This window comes from Mesocricetus auratus, unplaced genomic scaffold, assembly GCF_017639785.1.
Source record: "Mesocricetus auratus isolate SY011 unplaced genomic scaffold, BCM_Maur_2.0 Super-Scaffold_100014, whole genome shotgun sequence".
NCBI lineage: Eukaryota > Metazoa > Chordata > Mammalia > Rodentia > Cricetidae > Mesocricetus > Mesocricetus auratus.
The window spans coordinates 30,581,518-30,606,583 of NW_024429197.1; the positions used below are offsets into that span (position 1 = coordinate 30,581,518).

General features: G+C 40.5%; 1 protein-coding gene and 1 long non-coding RNA gene across 4 annotated transcripts in view; one reads left to right on the forward strand and one right to left on the reverse strand.

Annotated features, from left to right (window-relative positions):
• The first annotated feature begins 9 nt into the window (after positions 1-9).
• Positions 10-6,108, forward strand: LOC121143997. Of its 2 annotated transcripts, XR_005881323.1 has the most exons (4): positions 10-77; positions 623-689; positions 3,899-3,986; positions 4,527-6,108. It is a non-coding gene; the product is annotated as an uncharacterized LOC121143997 (long non-coding RNA). The 2 variants fall into 2 exon arrangements; XR_005881322.1 differs by lacking the exon at positions 4,527-6,108 and having other exon boundaries at positions 3,899-4,275.
• The window catches only part of Orc1 (origin recognition complex subunit 1), a 24,774-nt gene continuing 4,135 nt past the window's right edge, over positions 4,428-25,066 (reverse strand). For both annotated transcript variants that reach the window (XM_005072135.4, XM_021228396.2), the window contains exons 2-17: positions 22,994-23,092; positions 21,135-21,262; positions 19,481-19,659; positions 17,348-17,654; positions 15,903-16,248; positions 14,985-15,089; positions 14,311-14,506; positions 12,419-12,501; positions 11,841-11,942; positions 11,202-11,373; positions 10,678-10,785; positions 10,402-10,551; positions 9,743-9,862; positions 7,279-7,448; positions 6,270-6,357; positions 4,428-4,706 (exon numbers count right to left, since the gene is read on the reverse strand). In XM_005072135.4, the coding sequence (XP_005072192.1) occupies positions 4,512-4,706; positions 6,270-6,357; positions 7,279-7,448; positions 9,743-9,862; positions 10,402-10,551; positions 10,678-10,785; positions 11,202-11,373; positions 11,841-11,942; positions 12,419-12,501; positions 14,311-14,506; positions 14,985-15,089; positions 15,903-16,248; positions 17,348-17,654; positions 19,481-19,659; positions 21,135-21,262; positions 22,994-23,088 (2,544 nt within the window). In that variant the 5' untranslated portion in view covers positions 23,089-23,092 and the 3' untranslated portion in view covers positions 4,428-4,511. The remainder of the gene's footprint in view (positions 4,707-6,269; positions 6,358-7,278; positions 7,449-9,742; positions 9,863-10,401; positions 10,552-10,677; positions 10,786-11,201; positions 11,374-11,840; positions 11,943-12,418; positions 12,502-14,310; positions 14,507-14,984; positions 15,090-15,902; positions 16,249-17,347; positions 17,655-19,480; positions 19,660-21,134; positions 21,263-22,993; positions 23,093-25,066) is intronic.

Genomic DNA, 25,066 nt, shown 5'->3' on the forward strand with positions numbered 1-25,066 from the left:
TGCGCATGTGCGCGGGCGGGGGCGCAGACAGGTGACGCCGAGGGTGGGGCTGGAAGTGCGCAGGCATCTTTGAGCAGGTAACGCGAGACTGGCTGACAGGAGCGTTGTGAGGTTGATGTCCTGAGCTCTTCACATGCAGGGCCTCCCTACCCCCTTGGTAACATCTTGGCCATCCCTGTGCTGGCCAGAGGAATGGGGCTCATTTGCAGCCCCCCTTTTTATTTTTTAATGAGCACTAGTGTTCTGTTGTATTTATGTATATATACGCAGTGTCCATGGAGACAAAGAGGCATCAGATCCCCTGAAACCAGAGTTGTGGTTGTAAGCTGCCATGTGGGTTCTGAAAATTGAATCTGGGACCTCTATGAGAGTGGCAGATGTCTAGCCACTGAGCTGTTTCCTCAGACCCCATATGCCTAGCTTTTTAATGTAGGTTCTGGGAATCAAATTAACGTCCGTATGCTTATAGTATATTCACTGAGTCATCTCCCTAGTTATGGGTTACTGTTGTCGGAGTTTTGTGTTTGGGAGTCTTTTTGGGTTTATTGTAAGATACAGTTTCACTATGTAATATATTTAAAAGTATCCACAAGACAACATCAAGTATTATCACTTATTATAGATTCATCTATCTTCCAACTATATTTCCTTGCTATTGTGAACAGAAGAGCAATAGACATGAGCCATGTGTAAGTATTTATATGGTAAGTTAGTTATTTGTTATGTATACCCAGGAGCAATATAGTTGGGTCATATGGCAGTTCTATTATAGTTATTTTAGAAACTTCAGTTAAAGGAGGTTCACAGAAAAATTTGCACCCACATTTAAAATTCTAGAAAGCAGATTAGAATTACTTCAATTACTATAGAGAAGTAAAATATTGGAGATCTGTAGCCAAATTACCTTGACTTACTTTAGGTGCCTAATTAGCCATTTATATTGTCCACAACTATCAAGTAAATCCTTTAGGAATGTATGAATGGACTTCTAGTTTCTACTAAGCTAAAAGATAAGACGATTATCACCAGATAACATCAGAAGCCTATAGCAGGAGTGTCTACACTTTGCTGGAACCCACCTAAATGAAGCTTCACCAATATATTTGAAATTTTTCTTTAGAACTGGAGAAAAGGGTTCAGTGGTAAAAAGGTCTCACAACCTTCTGTAATTCCATCTCTAGGGGACCTGATGCCTTCTTCTGGCCTCTAAGGACACTACACACATGTAGCATGTACACACAGACACACAGAGAAATAAAAATAGGAAACAAAATTAGGGAGAAACAAGAAAAAAATCCCGATTTTTTATAAAAACTATAAAACTGCTATCATGCTTGAATATGGTACTTGGTATAACCTAACTCTGTGTTCTCGGTCCATCGCCACTCGAATTTGGCTCCAGAACCAACTAGTTACTCACTTTGAGATGAGAGCCAGATGTTTTTGTTGTGCTGTTGTGTGCTTTTGGAGACCCTACATAGAGCCCAGAAAGGCCTGACCATGCTATGAAGCTCAAACTAGCCACAAACTCACCAAAAATGCCTCTGCATGTACCACTATGCCTGGGTTCATAGTAGTGTCTTCCTCATTTTTCAAGACAGAAACTCAGAGTGAACCCAGAGCTGTTTCAGCTGACTGTCAAGTCCTTAGGCATTCACTCACCTGTCTTCTAACCCCCAACGCTGGAGTTACATATGCTTACCACCTGTGCCCAGCTTTTGTGTGTATTGGTCAGGTTTGTGAAGCAAACACTGCACCCACCCAGCCATCTCTACAGTCATGTTTCAGATTTTTAAAGATTAAAATATATTCACGTGTGGATCTGTGTAGGTATTTACATACAAGTATACATGCCCTCAGAGTTCATATGAAGATGTCAGATACCCTGGAGCTGGAGTTACAGGCAGTTATGAACTGTCAGATATAGGTACAAGGAATTCAGATTGTCTGCAAGAACAGTATATCATCTCTTTAGCTTCTTTTTATTTCTGGCAGTTAAAAATTATCATTTGTCTGTATTTGTGCATACAGATGTCCATGGACATCAGAGTGTAAAATCCCCAGGAGTTGGAGTTGTAAACTATCTGACTTCAATTCTAGAAACTAAGTTCAGATCCTCTGAAAGAGCCCCCAATTTCATCTTTTATCCATTTCAACTGCTTCATTTTGTTAGTCACTCATTTTTTGATAAAGAAATGAACACTTTACATTGGTATGGAGAAGGGTCCAAAGCTCTAACCCCTTTGTCAGCTAACATGTTGACTGCTATGTGTCTCTGTAGAGAAAAGCATGATTAACTGTTTGTCCCTGCTTATATCCTGATTCTGCCCAACTACATCACCTCCTGTCTGTCTGTACAGAACTCCAGACCTCTATGATTAGCTAGTGACAAGTTTCTGCTCAGCTATGTCACTTCCTGTCTGGCCAATCAGACATCAGTGTTTTATTCATTAACCCATAAGAAAAACATATATACAGTAGAATATTCCCCATCATCTCTTTTCTGTCTAAATAAAAAGGGTTTTAACTTTAACATAGTAAAATATATAAGAAAACAATTATCAAGTAAGAACTGTAGTTAACAATATTTAGTCTATTAACATTTAGCAAAATTTAAAAACAATATTCTATCATCTAGCCTATCTTTGTGAGTCTAAAGTCTTCTATGTTACTTCTCTCTTATAACTAAGGAAAATCATAACTATAACTATCTGTTTTCAACTCCATCAAAGACCACAGAAGGATAACATATAAACTCTAGAATTGACAGAGACATCTCACTGCCTGGTCAGTCACTCGAAGTTCCTCTGTAATGTTGGAGAATTCATCCATTTTCAGCCTATAGGCCATTGTGTGTCTGGCAGAATTCTCAGTGAAGCAAGAACCCTGAAGGACTACTGTTCCATCTTGTTTTGGCATGTTAAGCAGTCACTTTCCTATGGGTCCTGTGTGTCTACTTTATACAGCATACAATCAAACACTCCAGCCAAGAGCAGTTTCTTGCCCAAATAGCTAGTATTGCTATATCAAAAGCAAACTCCATAACAAGTTTCTTCGATGCCCAACTTCCTCTCTGAAGTAATTGGTGTTGTTAGGTGCAATTGTGTCTCATAGTCATGAAAAACCCTAAACCATTTAAAATGCCATAGTCTCAAGGTCTTTGAAAGGTTTGAAGACTATCCATCTCAAATATCTCTGTATATCTAGAAGATCTAACATAACTATAAGTTTTTACTATTATAGGTGAGTATATATAATCTATATTTAATTATACATTACATTTTAAATGAGATATGTAAACACAATACCTAACCTAAACAAGAGAAATACACATATAATAAAATTGACCTTAAATTTGTATCAATAAGCCAAAATCCATACCAATGTAAAATACACATTTCTATATCAATTTTCCTTCTGTAAATGACATCTTTAAACTTCTTCCTTTTATAAAAATATTCTGATACAGCGGTTGGAGAGGTGACTCAGCAGAGGACAGATTTGGTCCCCAGCACACACATAGCTACAAAACCATTTGTAAATAGTTTCAGGAAATCAGATGGCCTCTTCTGGCTGCTGAGCAGACTGCACACAGGTGGCATATACATACTGATGCAGACAAATTTTGTTTTAGTGTTTGCCTGCATGTATATATGTATATGTACTATGTGCATGTGTGGTGCCCTTGGAAGACAAAAGTAAGGTTTTCAGGTACATTATAACTGGAGTTATGTTGTGAGTTGCCATTGGGTGCTGAGAACTGAACCCAGATTCTCTGAAAGAGCAAGTTCCCTCAACCACTTAGGCATCTCTCTAACTCTGTGAGTGATAACTTTTAACTTTATTCCTATTATTCCTGTATTATTCTAGCAGTTCTTTGTTGTTTTTTTTTCCCCAGGCTGGTTTTGAATTTACTATGTGATCCAGGCTAGCATCAAACCTATAGTAATCCTTCTGCTTCAGCCTCCCAAATTCTGGGATTGCAGGTTGGTATGTACCATGCAGGGTACAAGGTACCAGGGCTAAAGGCATTTGGCTTGCATTTAGCAGTGGAAAATGAACCCAGTACCTCCTGCATTCAAGGAACATTGTCACTGTGATGCACACAAAACCCCACTGGCTCTTTTCCAAAAAATCAATTTTATGTCATTCACGATCAAATACATCGTGGTGGGCATACAGTGAACTCTTCCTCACCCCTGAAAACCACCAGGTATTTCCCAGAGGTAACCAGTGTAGTCAATCCCATACAAATTCTCCAGAACTACTTTATATAGATACAAGATATATATATATATATATATATATATATATATATATATATATATATATATATATCTTTATATACATAGTACATTACCATAAATTTCTCGAACGCTCTGGAAAAAAGCAAACTAAATAACATAAAATACAAAAATCTACAATAATCATTTCCATTCTGTGTATTTTGCTTTAACTCATGTTCTGAAGAAAAATAAGGCTGTTTGAGAAACAGAAGTCTGTGAATCTCTTCACTCTTCTTTCAGGGCATATAGTACATCATCCTGGCTCACATTGAGTCTCACTCGAAGTAGTAGGTCATTCCTGCTGGGTTCCACCAGGAGGAGGCGGCAAGAACCCAGATTTGAGCACACAGCCATGGTCTCAGACATGGTAGGATAAGGCAGTCCCTCCATCCTGCACAGAGCCACATGTTGACTGTATATCTAAACATCAAAAGTAAAGCAAAGGTTAAGAGGAACAATAATCCTGGGTTTGTATCTGATCATTCATCTTTTCCAAAACTTGGGTGCCTGGGGCTGGGTGGGTGATGCTCTCTCATCTTTAGTTCAAAAGTACTTTGGAGGCAAAGGCAGACAGATATTTAAGTTCCATGACAACCAAGGCTACAAAATAAGATCCAGTCTCAAAACAATCAGACACTTGGTACCTTAGATACCAAATGCCTCATCAGTAGATGCACTTGCGCCACTGCCAAGGAGTAGAAAATAAGCTGTAGAAGAGGACACAGCACATCTAACCCAGCTTTTCTGTAATTTACCTATGTGACACTGGGCAAATCACTCCTCTCTTTCCTTCCTTCCTCTTACCCCTCTCCCCTCTTTCTTTTCTAGTCTTTTTGAGGCAAAAAGTCTTAGTCTGTAGCTCAAGGTGGTTTGCAACTCACCATGTAGTTCAATCTAACCTCAAACTCTTGGCAATTCTCCTGCCTCATTTTCCCGGTGCTGGGTTTACAAATGTGAGTCACCATGTGGCTACTTCATGTTTTAAAGCAAAACTTCAGTTTACCTCAAGATGTTTGCACGCAACTGAGCAATATTTGGAATAGAGAACTATTAAAGGTCCCTTCTGGGTTGTGTTAGTTGTTTGTTTTTACTTTTGGGTTTGTTTGTTTGTGACAGTATCTCTCTGTAGCTTTGGAGCCTGTCCTGGAACTCACTCTGTACACCAAGCTGGCCTGCCTCTGACTTCTGAGTGCTGGGATTAAAGGCGTGCACTACCACCTGGCTTGTTTGCTGTGTTTAAAATGTCTCACAAACTCCAGGGTGGTGTCAAACTGGGTATGTAGTCAAGGATGAATGAATTTAGGAACCTCCTGCCTCTATCTCAAAGTCCTGGGATAACAGGCATGTACCACCATGCCTGGTTTATGATGTACTAAAGAACGGAACTGAAATTTGTTCATTCAAGGCCAATACCTACTTTTTGAAGTATATTCTCAGCTCCGTTCCACATATTCTAAGTGTTGGCTATCTAGATACCTTATAATTTGCACCTTTGGACACTTCTGGGCACTTGGACTACTCTGGCAGCCCAGCCTGACCCCTTGAAGCTGGTGAGTGGCCACCTTCCCACCACACCTCTACTGGCTAGCCCCCCACTCCCAAGCCCCAAACGTCCCTAAAGGCCCTACCAGGAGGCTAAGAGAATGGCCAGGCCCTGCCCTACAGAAAAGAAAAAAAAAAAAACCGACAAGCTTGCCCCAAGGTCAGGCCACCCTGGAAAGCCCTGTCCCAACTGCATGTTCTGCCCAGTTCTCTGCTGCTGCTCATAACAGAGGCAGCCACCCTTATGGGGTTTCCCCTCACAATAAATCTCTTTGTGATATTCATTGGTTCCTGGCTGCCAGGATACTTTTCACCATCTGAGCTGTAACACTATACTATACTAAGAACCCTGGACCCATATCTAGAAGAACCAAGAAAAATAAAACCAAACAAAACCAACCAACCACCACAACAAAAAGTAAACAGGACTCAACCAATTACCTGTTGAAATGTTGCTTCCTCTAGTCCAGATCGACGGAATTCTGCAATAATGGCTCTCAGGAAGCCCTGTTCCAGGAGGGAACAGTTTCTTAAAAGAAACAAAAAAATGTGAATTCTAAGATGCTGCCTATACCACTGGCCTCAAGGAGAGGAAACATTTTCTGTATCACCTGACAAAGTATAGTTGACAGAAAATGTTCTCTTGGAAATGGGGAACATAGCAACTACTTCTGGAATTATACCTGTACCTCAGATAGATAAATAACCAAAAAAAGCCTCACATCCAAATTTTGGGAGCAGAGTATGCCTCGGTAAGAAACACAGCTATTTCCTGCTCATGTAACTTTTGTTTTTTTTCTGAATCAGGATTTCTCTGTGTAGTCCTAACTGTCCTAGACCTTGCTCTGAAGACACCAGGCTGGCTTTGAATTCAGTGATCCATCTGCCTCTGCAGGGATTAAAGGTGTGCACCACCATTGCCTGGATTGTTCATGTAACTTAAAAAAGTGTGTGTGTGTATGTGTGTGTGTATAGCAGAAGAGGGTGTCAGAACTCAAGAACTGAAGTTACAAGCATTTGTGAACTGCCAGGCGGATGCTGAGTGATATACAAGAAAAGCAGTGTATTTAACCACTGACTCATCTTTCTACCATTAAATATGTCCTTTTCTTTTTGGGCTCACTGTGTAGCCTAGGCTAGCCTGGAACTCAATTATGCAACCCGGGCTAGTCTTAAAAGTTGTGGCAATCCTCCTGCCTCAGCCTCCCAAATGCTAAGATTATAGGCATGAATAACCAACCCCAGCCTATTCCTATAGTATTCATACTTAATACATTTTAATACGCATTAATCTATTACCAAGGATTTTGTTTTTGCCTTCCCCAATTGCCCCTAAGGACTTTCTCTAGCTACATTCAGTTACTTGAGAAACAGAAGCACATTTCCAAAACCCCAAAGCTGTCATCTTTCTTCAGACCCTCCCAGAGGTGCAGGCAGCAGAGCATCTTACTTGATGGCAGTGATGTAGGATGAGGAAAACATTTCATCTATAGCCTCCATTAAGTGGGCCACAGTCACCAGGCCCAGAGAGTCGCCTTGAGTATGGGAAAACTCACAGATCTCGGTGGCACGCCTACAGATGTCCAGGCAGCGCCGGGCATCTCCGGAGAGGGCTGCTACCTACAAGAGGAACATTTTATTTACAGTGTCCACTTGCCATCTCAACCTAGGTTAATAACCACTGGATCTATGCACAGCTAAAAAATAATGTGGTGCTGAGAATAGTCTTGTCCCAACGTCAACAGTCAAGGCACCCTGTGAAAGCCTGCAATAAACCGTATCATATACGGAACACTATGCATTAATTCCAAACCACAGTCCCATGATTTTATAGATAACTCCAGCAGAAAGGGCAAAAATCCCCAGTTTTAGTATTTAGGAAATAAGTGGGGTTTGTTGTTTGTTTTTAAGGAGGGGCTAGAAAAGATGCTTGCTGGTTAAGGGTACTAGTTGGTGAGCACATGGTGGACCACAAATAGTCTTAACTCCAGGTTCCAGGGACTCCAAAGCTCTATTCTGACCTCTGTGGAAGCTGGGAATGATGACGCAGAAGTCCAGTCTGGTCTACAAAGTGAGTTCCAGTACAGTCATGGTTACATACACATAGAAAGACCCTGTCTCAAAAATAAACAATAAACAAACACCCACCCACCCAAAACCCACAAGGGTTCTCATTCTGTATGCCCCAGAAGCAGCCACTTAAGGCCAGAGAGAACATATTTGGAAGTGAGATCTCCCCGAGTATGCAGTAAATTTGGGAAAACAGCCCAATCAATGTCTACAAGAATTAAAATCAGGATGGGGAGGAAAGAAAGCAATGAAACTTGGGGACCCCTATGTTGAGACAGGTGAGTCAGAGCACTGCACAATGCTGGGCTGTTGTTATTCCTTTCCAGTTTCCAGGTCCAATGCTCAAGGACCCTTCTTCACTCTCCCATACTTGAGTGCTTTGTTACCTGCTTGTTAGTTTTGACAAACTATTCCAACGTAGCTGAGGCTGGCCTTGACTTTGCAATCATCCTGCCTCACCTTCCCAAGTGCTTATGGGGATACACTGCCATACCTACTCAGATCATTTGCATTTTAATTTTCAGAATCAGTGCAGTCTATAAAGACCTTTCTCAACTCTTACATTCCCAGTATTCACCAGCAACCTGAAATCCACCTGCCATTGGACTGCACCAAACTATTTCTAAAATGATCCATTCCTCCAAAATTGTGGCACATAAACCAAGAAAACTGGTCGGTGGGGGTGGTGCATGGCTTTAATCCCAACACTCAGGAGGCAGAGGCAGGCAGATTTCTGTGAGTTTGAGGTCAGCCTGGTCTACAGAGCGAGTTCCAGGTCAGACGCCAAAGCTACAGAGCAACCCTGTCTTGAAAAACCAGCAAATAAACCAAGAAAACTATGTAGGTATGTATGTATATAACACACTAAGATATTAAAAGCATGGTAGTGCATGCTTTTAATCCTAGCAGGCAGTCAGATCTCTTGATTTTTGAGACAAGCCTAATCTGTATAGCACACTAAACCAGCCAGAGGTACACAGTGAGACCCTGTCTCAAAAGACAAACACAGCAGTCATCTCTGTATAGTGGGGTTATACACAATTGCTAAATGTTTTCAGTAGACCAAAGAACTCTTCTAATAACAGCCTCCTACATCCAAATATTTCCTCATTATTTCCTGCTTCCTATTATCACCCTCAACCTGTGAAACAGTCTGAATGTAAGAGCTTGGGCTGAGGTCTAAAGGCAATGAAAGAAAACACTAAGAACAAGAAAATACCCAAAGCAGTTCCACCCGGAGCCTTAGGGCTCTTCTGTAGTGAGGAGAGTCTGTATATGGCCCTATCTGTAGAATGGATGATTCCATATAAACAGGTCTAACTCTGACCAATTTCAAAGGGTTGACTGTGTCCATTAGTTCAGGGTTTTGGTCTTTCCTCGGTGGCTGCATGGATATAAATGATCCCTTTGATTACACAAAACAATTTGTTTCTTGACTCATGTATGGTTAATTTGTATAAAAGCCCATAATCCCTGAGGCCTTCTAAAGAATCACACGATAAAATAAGGTTAAGGAGTCTTCTAGAATATTGTTTCTTCATTGATTTTATCCATCCATCCATTCATTGAGACACTAGTTTACTATGTAGCCCTGGCTAACCCAGAACTTATTATGAATACCAGACCAGCCTCAAACTCAGGGATTCTTTTTCCTTTGTCCTCCGAGTCCTTTAATTGCCAGACATGGAACTGGAGGTGTGTGCTGCCACCCCGGCCCATAGGTATTTATTCCTAAAGTTCTCTTCATTCAGCATACACAGCACAAGATACATACAACAGGTGCTCAGGAAGGACTTGATGACTTGCTCAGAGGTGGAGCAAAGAGCTTCTTGATGATGACTTACCTTTCTGGCTACCAACTGGATAGCATCATCTTCAAAGGCCCTTAAATGCTTGAGTCGGGACACTAGGATCTCTTTCAGTTGGTTGTGAGAATAGGGCTGGAAGGACATCCTGGTTAGACCCTGAAGAGTCAAGATGAGAGGAACAAGTTTCATTGTCTAGGTTGGGGGGAAAAACCCACACTCAGGTCCCCTAGCCCAATTCTCAAGCCCCATAGAACAACATATTTCTTCCTATTTCTCATTTCAGTTGCAGCAAGGACTAGGGTATCCTGGAGGACAGTAGTATCTTAGAACCTTTTATTCTTTTAGAATCATTCGAGGAGATAGAGGTGCTCTAAGGACCTGAATAGTTCCCACCTTCCCTTACCATGTTCTTCACGGTTGGATGTGGGTGTTTCCTGCTAAACTACCAGGCCATGAAGGCACAACATAGTCTGCCTCGTTCTCTGCTTTATTCCAAGTACCTAACAGGTGGCAGGTGATACATGCTTAGATATTTTTAAAAGTAATTAAACTTCTAGGAATTTAAAACTACACAGGGACCAGAATACCAAAGTATGGGGTATGGTACTTTTTTAGAAGATGGCAATGCTTTTTCATTCCAACATAAAAATTATAATTATGGCAGAAATCATTTTTACAGAACACCATGGACTTACCAGTCGACTAGATACACGGTTCATCATGATCCTCTCTGGCAGGTCCATGGTGTTGGCAATGGCCAGGACTACCAGCCGGGCTCCTTTGTGAGTAGGCCAGTCAAAAAGATTGTACATGACATCTTGTTTGTGAGTCCAAAGAAGGTCAAGCTATCAAAGAAGACATACAGTGTCATTCAGAGACTGAGCCAGTGACCTGAAGTGATAGCCTGCTCTACACAGTTAGTGCAAGGAAATCAATGAACAGACTTCTCCTGTCCTCTCAGGGTACATTACCTCATCCACAAGCAGCACAGTGGTTTCCTGTGGGGATCCTCGGCTGCAGAATCGCTTTGCCAGCAGTTCTGCTGCATGATTAGCTGTTGCCTTCTGGCCCGTCAGCTTCTGCATGGGGGAAAAGCATTTGCTGTAGTAAATGGTGATGATTCCACTCCACTGACCTTAAAGTGTGTCTGCAAAAGGAAGAAGCTCTGTTTCCTATACTCTGCCTGTTACTCTAGTCCCTTCCTCAACAGGGCCATTATATTTTCCAAAGTAACAGTTAGTGAAAGAACAACGTTTATACTCTATTCCAGGACACTCCCAAGTCACTTGTGAGTTCCTGGTTGCAGCCATGTTAGCATGTAATCAGTTAACATAAAGCCCACAGGCCCTGTTTTTTAGTCTAAAAATTCTGCCCATCACACCCTTGCCACCTCAGCATAAATGTGTAAAATGCAAATAAAATTAAGTAAGCCTTTCCTTTTCCATGTGCTTCTAAAGAACTATTTCCAACCCCCACCCCCAACAACTTTGCCTACCTGTAAAATCTGCACATAGACTTGGTGAGGCTCTGTCAGCTTCATGCCATTGACCTCAACATATTCAAACGGAGGAACATCATTTGTTTGGGCTGCTTGCTGCAGACAACGTATGACTTCATTTACAGTGGCTGTCTTCCCTGTCCCAGGAACTCCAGAAATGTACATACACCTAGAGCAAGAAAACAATACTCATAGCCTGGGTCTGTGCCATCTAAATCCTACTATGTACGAGCAAGACCCGAGTCAGGGAAATAGGAACAGTGCAGACTACCCTAGGAAACTGGTCAGAATTGTACCTGTTTAGCCACCCATTGTACAGTCAAAGCTATATGCATGCAAAGTGACTACCCAAAGGTTACCCCCTCCTTTTTAAATTGAGACAAAATCCCACATTGCTCAAGCTAGCCTCAAACTCACTATGTATCCAAAGGATGACCTTGAATTCTTGATCCTCCTGCCCCTACCTCACCACCATGTCCAGTTTATATAGTGCTGGGGATCAAACCCAGAGCCTTTGATCAACTAAGCAGCCCCAGTGGTCTCATTAGTTTTAAAAGGCAGAATTCCACTCTTCTAGGCTTAGCAGTGGTATGAGCAGCTCTTCCCCAAACTCCCTGTCTACTCAGCATTACTCACCCTCCAGTCCCATCAAGAAGTTTGCTTTCCACAAAGCTGTAGATGTCTTGGAATTCCTGCTCTCGACAGGGAAGAGAGTCAGGCACAGCAGAAACATGCAGCCTGCGGGTGGTGGAGGATGGAAGAAAGGAAGCCTTTAGAAGTCTTTCACCATCCACTCAATAAAATAGAAAAGACACTCCTATTTTTATACAGGAGCTATATAAATAATAGGAAACTCCTTATTTCTCACCTCTTTCCATGGTGCCTCACCCAAACCCCCTTTTCCCCAACAAACCACTTGGGTAGACCAAAACCTACTAGTTTCCAAAAATCTTGATCTGATTCCTACTTTTGGGCCCTGCAGCTTAACAGCACCACCCTCAGAAATACTAAGACAATGGCAGCAGCCTGGGAGGCATTTCCTTCCATCTGCATTCGCCCAGTCATTAGTTGTTTAAAGCTCTTATAAGCATTTGTTTCACTGTCTTCGACCAGTGTGTATAACTGACTACACAGTACTGGCCCAACCAACCTCCAATGTATGTGAAGAAAGAGGCCCATCACTCCTATCCAAGCAGGACCCTGAGCAACATTACCTCACCCGGGCCTCTTCAAGCACGCTAGTAGGCTCCTGAACAGCAAGGTTTCTATCTCGAATCTGTGGAGTTGCATGATGAGGCTGTAATCAAAGAGAATATAAATTATAATAAAACAAAAAAAGGTGAGGGGGCCCAAGGGGATGGGGAGGGACACATCCAGGACACAGAAATTTGACCTGGTAAAAGGAAGGTAGCTTTACCTCCTATAAGCATGAAATAAAAATGATTCATTCCTCATCCCCACTCCCCACCCCCTCACATCAAACATTTTGTTCATAGTCCAAACAGGATCTCTTTTTTCTAATATTTATATGGGGTCAGAAGTTGAGTAGAATTGAGGAAAGAATTAAAAAAAAAAGAGATTATTCAGCCAGGCATAGTGGTGCACACCAATCCCAGCACCTGGTATGGAAACACAGGACAAAACAAACAAAACCCCCAGGGCTTCATACATATTATACAAGTGCTCTGCCATTGAGGTACACCTCTGGCCTTTCACTACGTATTTCAAAGCTAAAAAAATTATTAGGAAGCTCAAGCTGCTCTACTCAAGAAGAGCCATAGGTTGTGTCTGACTCAGGAATTCCTCAACCCATAACCCACTACCTGGAAAAATAACAACAAAACCCAACAACATCAAAAAACCAACTCACCAGATTTTTTTTATTCTAAATCCCTGGGTCATCCCTCCCACTCATAGGCCTAGTGGCCTTGTCCTTTTTTTTTTTTATTTCATATATGAGTGTTTTATCTGTGTCTATGTCTGCACACAATGTGCATGCCTGATGCCCAATGAGGCTACAAGAGGACATTGGTTTGTCAGCAATGGGATTAAATACAGACAGTCATGAGTTGCCATGTAAGTGCTGGAAATCAAACTCAGGTCCTCTGGAAGAACAAGTGCTCCTAGCTGCTGAGCCATGGCTGTAGCCCCACAGGCGTGCTCTTTCTTGATGGTTACACCATGGGGCAGACCAATGCTTTCTCTCACATCTCTTTCTGGTATGGAGTAATGGGCAACTCTCTAGCTTTCCCTGGCCAACAATGTACATACTCGACTGTTTGAAAGGTCTTTTATCTATTAACAGGAGAGAAAGTATAGGATCCGCAGGAAGGTAACTACAAGTCTAGTAGACTTTTTAATTATGCTCACAGGGCTACATATCCCTTCCTTCTGGTGAGACATAGGAGATGTGAACAATCAGCACAGTGAGCTTTTTGCACCTGTATTTGAGGAGATCCAAGTAAATATTGCCTTTAGTTCAAATGGGATCTACTAGACTTCCTTCCTTACAGGCTCAGCCTCAGCTCCATCTTGATCTGGAAAAATGGAGAACAGTAGTTTCTAAGCAAGTATTCCCTAACTGTTTGCTAAAGAGCTCTTAAAAAAAAAAGTCTACCATGTTTAACTCTCGTGTTTCTCAAACCCACTTCTGCATGAGAAGACCCCAACATCTTTCATGCTGTTACAGTTCCATGGGAACTTCCTTCCATTTTCCTGTTGCATATTCATTGCCACACTTAAGCAGTACTTCTGATCTCTCAGCTGCACCTAGTTCAATTCCCTCTGAGTGCCAAGGGAAACGCAAACCCCTGCTCTTGACCATCTGACTCTGGCCCTTAAAAGGAACTTGAACTCTTGAGCAAGGCACATGTGGTAGCACATGCTTGGGATTCTGGGGCCAGTCTGGGCTATAGAGTAACACACTGTCTCAAAAGCAAAAACAACAAACAAATAACACAAGGAAAATCATCCTCTACAACTAGATTCATTTCAGTATCATAGATCTTTGCTAAGAATCTAGCTGTTACTCCTTGACCTTGGAATTACCATTCTTTACCATACAGGAGGGATATGTCCCTGGAAAATAAACCCAAAAGAACCTTACAGTTTTTTTTGGTGTCTTGGAGGGGGTCTGCAATGATGGCTTTGAGGCCATTCTCCAGTTCGTGGACTGCCGTTGGGGATTTCTCTTTGGAAGGGAAGGAATACAATCATCTTCCTCCTCACTAGTGGAGTCTGACACCTCTGCTGAGGATATGAACTCTTCCTCTTCTTCGTCACTTTTATCATCATCTAGAAGCCTAAGTGGTGGAAACTAATTATTTTCTATTATTTGGTGTTCAAACCTTCATAAGAACTGTATAAAAGTGTGCATTAGAGGCATTATAGTCTCTTCCACCACCAGGCAATATGGGATTTGTTTCACTTCTTGGATACTTGCATGTTCACTAAATCAACAACTTTAAGACATGTATATCTTTCCTATTTTAATCATGAGGGAATAAAGATTTGGAAGGTTCATCTTCCTAAATTTTAGTTTCAGAAGTCCAAATTCAAACTAAGGTTTATCAAAACAAAGTTCTAGGCATTCCACACTCCCAAACTCGATGAAAACAAGAATGATGTGGCCAAGGAACCACAAAGCCCCCAGGCCAATATTTCTTGTCCGTTTCAAACTATTGAACTTGTACAAAATGGTAGGTGAAAGAGTATCAATGCACTGGCCATTCAAATAGAAGGGTCATTAAGGGACAAATGCTTATCAATGGGTAGTCTTACCAAAGCTGTTGCCTAATCCGATTCAAAGTCAAGAGAGAACTCCTTCTATGAACACGATGGGAACTATTGGTGGGTTCTTTGTGAGCTTCTTGTTTTCTTGCCTCTCTGTAAGGCATCACACATGGATTAGAGAAAGGCGTTTAGACACCAAGAATCCACACTAGGTTCTGGAGATAGTCAGGTCTCACTGGCTCCTATTCCTTTTATAGCAATCAAACTTGGTTCAAAAGCTCATCAAATAGACCCAATTTTTTGTTTTTGTTTTTCCAGACAGGGTTTCTCTGTATTGTTTTGGAGCCTGTCCTGAACTCGATCAGTAGACCAGGCTGGCCTCAAACTCACAGAGATCTACCTGTCTCAGCCTACTGAGTGCTGGGATTAAAGGCACATGTTTCTTAACACATCATTTAAATCAGACTTATCATTTTGTTATTGTGGACCAAAATGGATGAATTCCCAACAGATTTTGTCCCCTTTTTATTTCTGTCATCTTTTACAAAAGCTCAAAGTTAACGAAAATATATTCAGTATAAAATACACTCAGTATTTACTGAGCAATATATTATAGGCCAGGTGCTGGAAATTTCTATTTAAGAAATATCTGTTGCTTTTATTGTAAAACTCATTATCTACACATATCAATTACCAAACTACAAAACTTGTTCTAGATTTATTGTCTTTTTAAACTATATTTAAGGTTCGAAAAACAAAAAACTACCCAACTGAAAAAAAATTAAATTGTAGGAAAGAACCACAGCCAACAAATAAAATCCAGAACTGTGAAGCAGTATAGTATCAGAAATAAATCAATATTCCTAAATGACACCTGAAGACAAAAGCATTTCTTTCCCCTCTGTGACACTCATCACAAGAAGTATCTCAAGTTGCTCTGTGAGAGGGGGCAATGTTCCTGCTTACCTCCCAATGCGCTTTGGCGTCAGAATCACATTGGGTACCACTGAAGATCTCAATCTCCTCTTAATAGGGCTGAGTGCCCTCTCCACATTGATTTTTGTGGTCATGAAAGATGGGTCTTGCGTTCTTAGAGTCATGCTACCTTTGGCACAAAAGGAATGAGTCTGTCCATTTTTTTCTAGACTTTTCAAAGCTGACGAGGTCTTGATTTCACCAGGCTGGGATCTTTTAGGTGGAGAGGCTGTCTCAGAGAAGGCAGTTTTTCGTTTAGATTTTTTTTGAGAATCCAAGGAATCACTCAAGGTCTTCTTTGACAGCCTCATGTTAGGCTTCCTGGGAATGCCTAAGTCTACAGAAACAATGTGGGATGTTACTTAAACTTAGAAACACATACCCCTAATCTCATGATGCAACTGAAGTTATATTACTGAAGTTATTCATACTTTGAATTTGTCCATATTGTCCTCTTCTAGACCAAATGGCCTCTTCTTTCCTAAACGTATGATTTTACTATTTAGAAACATACATAACTTTTATTTGTTTTCCAATTTTAGTCCTGGGGATTGAACCCAGGATCTTGCTAAGTATGTGCTCTACCACTGAGCTGCATCTGCTGGATTCAGAATTTGACTTCCAGGTTAGCTTTTTTAGAAAAAAATAGTGATCAAGCTTCCCTGAGGCAACACCGCACAGTAACCACCCCTAATGCAATAACACTTGAAGAAATGTAGTATATTACTAAGTGACACTAGACCCAATTTTTTTCTGTTCCTTTTTTAACCCAGATTATATCTGCCAAGATAGAGGAGGAATTCCTGAAAACAATCATTATGTATAGACCTGCTCCACTCTTGCCAGGACTATGAGAACCAGAGAGCATAGCCCTTTATTGATATAGCCCAACTACTAAAAAGGCAAGGTATATATTAGGCCCTAGCAAGAAACAAAAGGTGAACGAGACTCAACTCTGGTACTTTTCCAAGGACACGCTGATCTGAGGAGATGGCAGGCAGTAATGCCACAGTCTTAAAGCATAGATGAGCCAACTTCAGTCACACTTATGGTACAAGACAGGTACAGACAGGGCTGAAGAGCCATCTGGTGTCTGTGTTAATCATTAATTAGGGTGGCTTTATTCGCAATCATCAAAAACTAAAAAACACCCAGATGTCTTCTATTATAAGTAAGCTGTGGTGATTGATATAATAGAGCATTGCATAAAAAGCAACAAATAGGGTAACAGGGATGACTCTCAAATGAATGAAACTAAGAAAAAAGAGCCAAGCAAAAAGGTCAATTGTGATTCCAATGATGTGGCATCCCAGAAAAAGCCAACCACAGAGATATAGCAAACCCATCACAGTGCAGCAGGGGTCGGGGAGGAAGAACTGGCATGTTACAAAGGAGTATAGCACTCTGAAGTAGAACTATTTTACAACTACACCTACCACTGAGTTCCAGTCGCTTCCTTGCATTGGGAGAGACAGGATGAGCAGATGTCTGGCAAGTTTTGGAGGTAGAGTGACTTGATTCAATCCTTTTGAGTTCTGTTGTGTTCCAAGGATTTTTTACATTCTTAATCTTGGCTTCTAAAGGTTTCTGGCACTTAGGGCTATCTTCTAGTTTATTCAATGCTGCAAGTAATTCTGGTGACAGTGGTTCAAATTTCTTTGTATTCCAGGATAACTTCACAAACAGTGTCTCTTCACTTTTCTGATCCATAGGGATCACTTCATCTGGGGCTAAAGCTACTACCTAAATTTTGGAAGTAAGATAAACAAGATGAAGACTATACAGCCAAAAAAAACCCAAAAAAACAAAAACAAAAAACATCATGGCTGCAATGAAACCTACTTAAGCTCACATCTTTATATGAAATGCCACCTTTTATAGCTAAAGAGAAAGACATTGTATAGCAAACTGAGAAACTAAGCATTTACAAAGTCATGAATAGTTTGAGGAGAATATCAACAAAAGGTAATTTGTTTTTCTGCTTTTTTGAAATAGGGTGTCTACGTAGTCCCGAATGTCCTCCTACATCAGACTGGCCTCAAACTCAGAGATCCATCAGTATCTTCCGTGTGCTGGGGTTAAAGATATGTGCCAACACACCCAGCAAATTGTTCCTGTTTTCCCCACACACCTCTTATTGACTTTACTTTTTTGGACAGGGCCTCCTGTGACCTCTGATCCTCATAACTTTACTTCCTGAGTACTGGAATTACAGGTGTGCACTTCCATAGCTGGGTTATGCAGTACTGGTGACTGAACCCAGGCCTTCATGCATGCTAGACAGGCACTCTACTAAAGGAACTCCATCCTCAGCCGTGGCTTCTCCTCTTCTTTCCTGCTACCATCCTGGTTCAATCACACATTACCCCCTTCCTTGCTTCCCCCCACCCCACCCCACCATCTATTTACCTAGGCCAAACTACCAAAAACTTCTCAACATACTAAACAGCAGTTGCTCCACGATGACTTAAATTGTTTTTCAGTGTCTTCTTAGATCATGCCCACCTCACTTCTAGAGTTCTCAGTGTTCCCTACATGGCCAAGCATCACTAGCAGAGCTTGGCTTTAGTAATAGTCCTGCTTACTGGCAACTGTGATTTTCGTAGATACCGCTACTCTCCCGCCCTTCTAGTTACTTTCTGTTACTATCATAAAACACTGACCAAGAATAACTCAAGGAGAAAAGGGTTTATTCTACTTTACAGCTCTCAGTCCATCATTGAGGGAACTGGAGACAGGAACTGAAGCAGAGGCCATGAAGAATGAATGCTATTTATGGGCTTGTTGCCCTTGCTTTCTTATACCGCTCAGGAAAGGGCACCATACACAGTGGACTGGGCTCTCCCACATAAATCAATAATCAATAAAATGCCCCCACAAACGTGCCTAGAGGTCAGTTTGTTAGCAGTATTTCATACAGACTCAAATTGACAAAAACTAACCAGCACACCTTCCAAACCCACCTGCTCTGCTGCTTCAACTTCATTCATTCAACCATGAAATAAATTACTGTAAATAATAATAACAACCATAAATAAATCACTGTAGCCAAGTCAGACCAGTCTCTCTGGACAACTGTTAAACCAATTCACTAATCACCCCAAGCCAGACTTCACACAGGAGATGGATTTGAAAGCAACTCTAGAAATAAGATACACATGTACATGTGCACACACACCACACACACAGATTTCAAAATATTATCTACTTTAACAGCTTAGTTCCTGAATACAAAACTCCTGTAACACAAGACTGTCTTTAGCAATGGGCACTTTTTGAGTTATTTAAGGTGAAGCCTCATGTTACAAATCACACTCAGCCTTACAATGTTGTGCCTCCCTCAATCATAGCTACATATGATTTTTCACTAAAATGCATTGTCTAATTCCTGCTCTTCCTTCAGGTCATAATCCAAATGTCATTTCCAACACATGCCATATGCTCTCAGTATCTGTGGGATGGGCCAAGCAGCCAGAGAAGGTAAGAAACAATTCAAATTAGAATCAATAATATTTCTGAGGTCATGCAATATAGATACTTTAGAACCTAGGATTTAAGGCATCACCTACCTGAACAGGACCAATGATGGTCTCCACATAAATGTTGTTATCACAGTCAGAATAGTCATACCAGAATATCTCCTGTGCAGCAGGCTTCCGGCCTAATAAATGCCTTTTAGAGATGGGGATCTCAGAGAATCGAACAAACCACTGTACTCGAGCACATTTCATAGAAGGAAATTTAGATCCTAGGATGACCATGTAGAAAGGGAAGATGAAAATATGAAGGTAGATAATACAATGCATCACTGAATACTGCCTAAATACCAAACACCACACAATATAAGTATTTACCTCCCATAACTCTACAAAACAGGTACTATACCTATCACCTTTATAGACCAAAAAAAAAAAAAGTTTCAAGAACCACCAATCAGCAGCAAAATGACTCCACAAATATGCTCTTTATGGTATTATTATGTGTATGAGTATTGCCTTCATGTGTGTATATGTACCACTTGTGTACAGTATCTATTGAGGCCAGATACTGCCAAGGGGCAACAGCTCCTCTGGAACTGGAGTTACAGTAAGTACTATGGACTATCCCTGGGTCCTCTGAAACAGCGAGTGCATTTAAATGCTGAATCATTTTTCCAGCCCCAGTGTTATACTTTTAATAGTGTTTATCAGTATAAAAATGAATTTTCAAAGGGATGGAAAACAAGTTATTATAATCATAGGCACTTAATTTATCAATGGAAAAATTGTACAAATCAACGATAAAGAAGGCCACCAGTTAGGTATGGTGGTTCATACTTGGTAGACAGGAGCATCCTGAGTTAAGGTCATGAATAGAGTTCAAGGTCAGTTTGGGTCATCAATAACTTTGTTAAAAAAAAAATCATACTTGCAAAATTTCATAGGAACTTCCCCAGATCCAAACTAAAAACATGTGTACCCTGCTGTTTAATGATGCAAATATGTGTTGCATTCTTTTATATTGCATTTATTTAACTCTGTAAAGCTGTGTTATTTTGCCTGTCTAAAACACCTGATTGGTCTAACAAAGGGCTGAATGGCCAATGGCAAGGCAGCAGAAAGGATAGGTGGGGCTGGCAGGCAGAAAGAATAAATAGGAGGAGAAACCTGGGAAGAAGAGATGCGGAACAAAAAAAGAAGGAGAGAGGATGTCGGGGGCCAGTCACCCAGCTACACAGTAAACCAGGGAGTAAGAAGTAAAGAAAGGTATATAGAATAGAAAAAAATAAAAGCCCAGAGGCAAAAGGTAAACGAGATAATTTAAGTTAAGAAAAGCTGGCTAGAAATAAGCCAAGCTAAGGCTGGGCATTCCATAAGAACAATTCTTTGTGTGTGCATTTTTTTGGGAGCTGGATACTTTTATACCAAAAGTATAAAAACTGACAACACCCCACACAGTGCAAATCACCAATTTTCCTCCAGTCTTCCTAAGTTTCCCATCCCTATATCCTGCACTTGACATTCTTAGCCCTAAAAATAATGGAAAGGCTAAATTCTAGAGTCCTCTAAGTCCATTTTACCTCACACTATGCTGTTATGTGTATGAAGTCTACACGGAGAAAGGAACAGCTAATACTTACGTTGTCCACCTCGTAGTGCTCTGCAAGTGCCTATGAATAGAGAACTCATACTTTGCAATTTTGTGCCCCATAAAATAAGGCTCCCATTTTAGGCCCAAACTCACCATCTTCAAATAATTCAATCAGTTTAGCAACATAGGGTTTTGCATTATCATCTCCTTTAATCAATACAAACTGTCCAACCTTGATGTGAATCTCAGTGGAACAATCACTGACTTTCATACAAATTTCTCTAGAAAGCAACAAAGAAACATGATCAAAGTGGGAAAAGGTTTCTATTTTATTTTTTATTTTTACTTATGTATTTTTTTTTTTTGAGGCAGAGCCTTGGCTGTCCTGGAACTAGCTCTGTAGATCAGGCTGGCCTGGAACTCAGAGATTCCCTGCCCCTGGAAAAGATTTTTAGAAACAACATTCTTTTAAAGGATGTGCCTATCCAGCTACCTCTTTTGAGATTTAATTTTTTTATTTCATGTGTATGAGTGCTTGCCTGTGCAATACATGCATGTGCAGTGCCCATGGAGGCCAGAATTTTCCTAGGACAGTTGTGAGCCACCATGTGAGTCCTCTGAAAGATCAGCCAGTGCCCATAACCACTGAGCAATCTTTCAAGCTCTGAAAGATTGAGAACCTGGGTTCAATTCCCAGCACCCAGCTCACAACTGTCTGTAACTCTAGCAGGGGTCTGACACACTCATATAGACACACATGCAGGCAAAACACCAATGCACATAAAATAAAAATAAGTAAATTTAAAAAACAAATTCTTAAACTAGAAATTCCTCTAAATGGTTTCTCTTAAGCTTTCCAATTAACATACTAGGAAAATAATGTACCCAGTAAAAGTACACAAAATGGATTCAAGGAATTGCTTTAGCATAAATGACTTAGATGCCTTCCCACAGTTTTAACTACCTCAATTACTGACAAAGGACAATAAGGGATTCAGGAGGCTGGAAAGGGGAGAATCTCAGTAGATGAAACACTCACTGAATGAGCAAGCACAAGGATTAGAGTTCAGTTTTCCAACACTCATAAAAAACTAGTTAAGTGTATCAACCACCTGGAATATAGCATTTGGGAAGCAAAAAGAGGAATCCCCAGGGCAAGTTCACTAGCAAGATTAGCTGGAATTGGTGAGTTCTGTGTTCAGCAAAAGAACCTACACCAGCAATAAAATAGAGGGTCTCTTTGAGGTTTAGGGATCTTCATGGAAGCGACAAAGATTGTAAGACCTAAAGGTGGTTGATAATACATCAAGAAAAAAGGGTTTTTCAGATACAACAGGGCAGATGCACATATGAACTCAGCAATTGTGACAGAATGCACAAACTTTTTTTTTTTTTACACAAGCTCTAGCCAGGCAAAATCCTAGCATAGAGAGAAGGTGGGCACACAAATCCCAACAGTAGCTAAGAAGCTATTGGCATTTGATAGCTGCTGGGGGGGGAGAGTCAGTTTTCTTTAATAATAGTAATGTGAACCCTATAGGGCAGGCCCACTCAAGAACATGAACTTAACTCATTTGGTAAAGAAAAAAAAAAAAAGAAGAAATCTCAAAGTTGGGTAGAAAGGAATGAAATAGAGTGGTGATGGAGTGGAGAGAGGATGATGAATGTTCAAAACACACAACATGTAAGAAATTCTCAAATAAACATATATGCATACACATACTACATATGCACACACAAATAAGTTGGGAAGGATGCAGTACTAAGATCTCTTTATTTTTTAAGTTTCAAAAAAATGCATTGTAAGCAGATGACATTATGGTTCACCTCAAATTTTCCTGACCAAACACAACAGATCTTTTTGCATCAAGCAAAAACTTCCCAAAAATTTGTTTCTGTTATCCCTCAAATCTCAATCTGCATTGAGTAGAACAGTTTAAACACAAGCTTAACAGATTTGCCTGAAAAACCAGGTATATTTTGCAATCTAACCAAAGAGCTTCACCACTTACTTGTAGATTTGGTAGTACTGTTTTCGATCCGGCAATGGCCTGCCAATCCATGAGAAAGTTTTTCGGGTCTTCTGCCTTGTGAGATAAGATGGCATGTCTCTGATGGGTTGTAAGACACAGTCATAGTCAGTCCCTGCCTAAACTGAATTAGTTCAAGATTTTTCTCAAAACCCCTACCCACACATTTTAAACAGATAACCTCCCTCCCTCCCTCTCTCTGTCTGTCTGTCTTTTTAAGACAGAGTCTCTTTACACAGCCTTCACTACCCTGGAACTCACTATGTAGACCAGGCTGGTCTCAAACTCATAATAGAACTACCTGCTTCTACCTTTTGAGTGCTGGGATTAAAGGCATGTGCAGCAGACACCTGGCTAGTATTAAGTACTTGTAAACATTTATATAATTGCTTTTCTTTTCTTTTTGTTTTTCAAGACAGGGTTTCTCTATGGCTTTGGAGGCTGTCCTGGAACTAGCTCTTGTAAACCAAGCTAGTCTCAAACTCACAGAGATCCGCCTGCCTCTGCCTCCCAAGTGCTGGGATTAAAGGTGTGTGCTAACACCGCCTGGCCTATAATTTATTTTCGTAAGTATTGGGCCTCCAGTTTCCTGGGTGAAATTAATTAAAGCAGTGTATGTAATATTTACATAAACTATACTAAATTGCCTGTATTTAATTTCCAACACGATTGACTTTATCCACAAATTAAATGTTATTGATCTAGGACAGTCAAGGCCACAGAGAAATCCTGTCTCAAAAACACCCAGAAGAAAAAAGTACTTACTTCAAAAAAATCACAACAGATACGAACAAATATCTCCAAATTCAGATGGAGTAAAATATAATCAACAACTAATGGTGCAAAGAACCTAACAGAACTACTGAAAGTTAGAGGGCCAGGTCTTACGATTCAGGGAGAAAGAACTTTGTAAGGATTTCATTACATTGAATAATCAGGAAACACTGAGAAATAGGACTGAAATAAGGGGGTACCAGGGATAATTTTGCAAAAGCAGCCTTTAAGGGAGTGATGATAGATTTTATCAAATGTGCCATTCCACTTATATTTAAAAATATCAGGAGAAAGAGATATACCTCAGTTGGTAAAGTGCTTGTCATGTAAGTATGAGGACCTAAGTTTATTTCTGAGAACCTACACTAAAAAAAACTAGGCATGGTAGGATGTGATCCCACTGCAAGGGAAACAACAACAGGTGAGTCCCTGGGACTCTATGACAAGTCAACTAACCTATTTGGCAAGTTAATCTTTAAAAAGAAAAAAATTAGATTATAGCCCGCAAGGAATGACCTCCAAGGTTGACTTCTGGCCGACACATGTACATGTGCATAAAATACACCCATACAAAACCAGTAACTGACTATACTGCTTTGGAAGTGTATTTTTCTTTGCATCTGGTAGACCCAGAGTATTCTGAATAGGTAAAAACAAACGCTGACATTAAAGTACACAGTGGAGAGATGACTCAGCAATTAAGAGTACTTGCTGCTCTTGCAAAGAACAAAGTTCAGTTCCCAGCACCTACGTGGTGGCTCACAACTGCCTGTAACTGTAGTTGGATTGCATGTTCTCCTCTAGCTGCTATAGCTGGTGATGTTATTAGGTACACTTACATACATACACACACACACACACACACACACACACACACACACACACACACAGAGGCAAAAGTTCCTATTAAATAAATCTCTAAAGTACATTTTTAGTGACAAAAAAGTTAAAGGATCAAGAAGTCGAAATATAACCTTTTCCACAAAAGATTTAGACATTAAAACCTATCATCCCTAATAAAAATACTAACACAGCATCTTAGAATTAATTAATAAACCTTTAATCAAGATTTCATGTTTTTCTTATAGCTCTCATAGGCCTAACATGAAAAAACTGGGACTTAGAATTTTTCTGAATTACTGATGAAAACAAAGTCTTGTTGCAGGGGCGGGGAACCAATTATAAAAGCATAAATTGGTTTCCTTGAGTTTTATATCATTGTACTATATTCTATCCAAGAAAATTTGACCCCTAAAATTTATCTGCTTTTCCTTTCCTTTC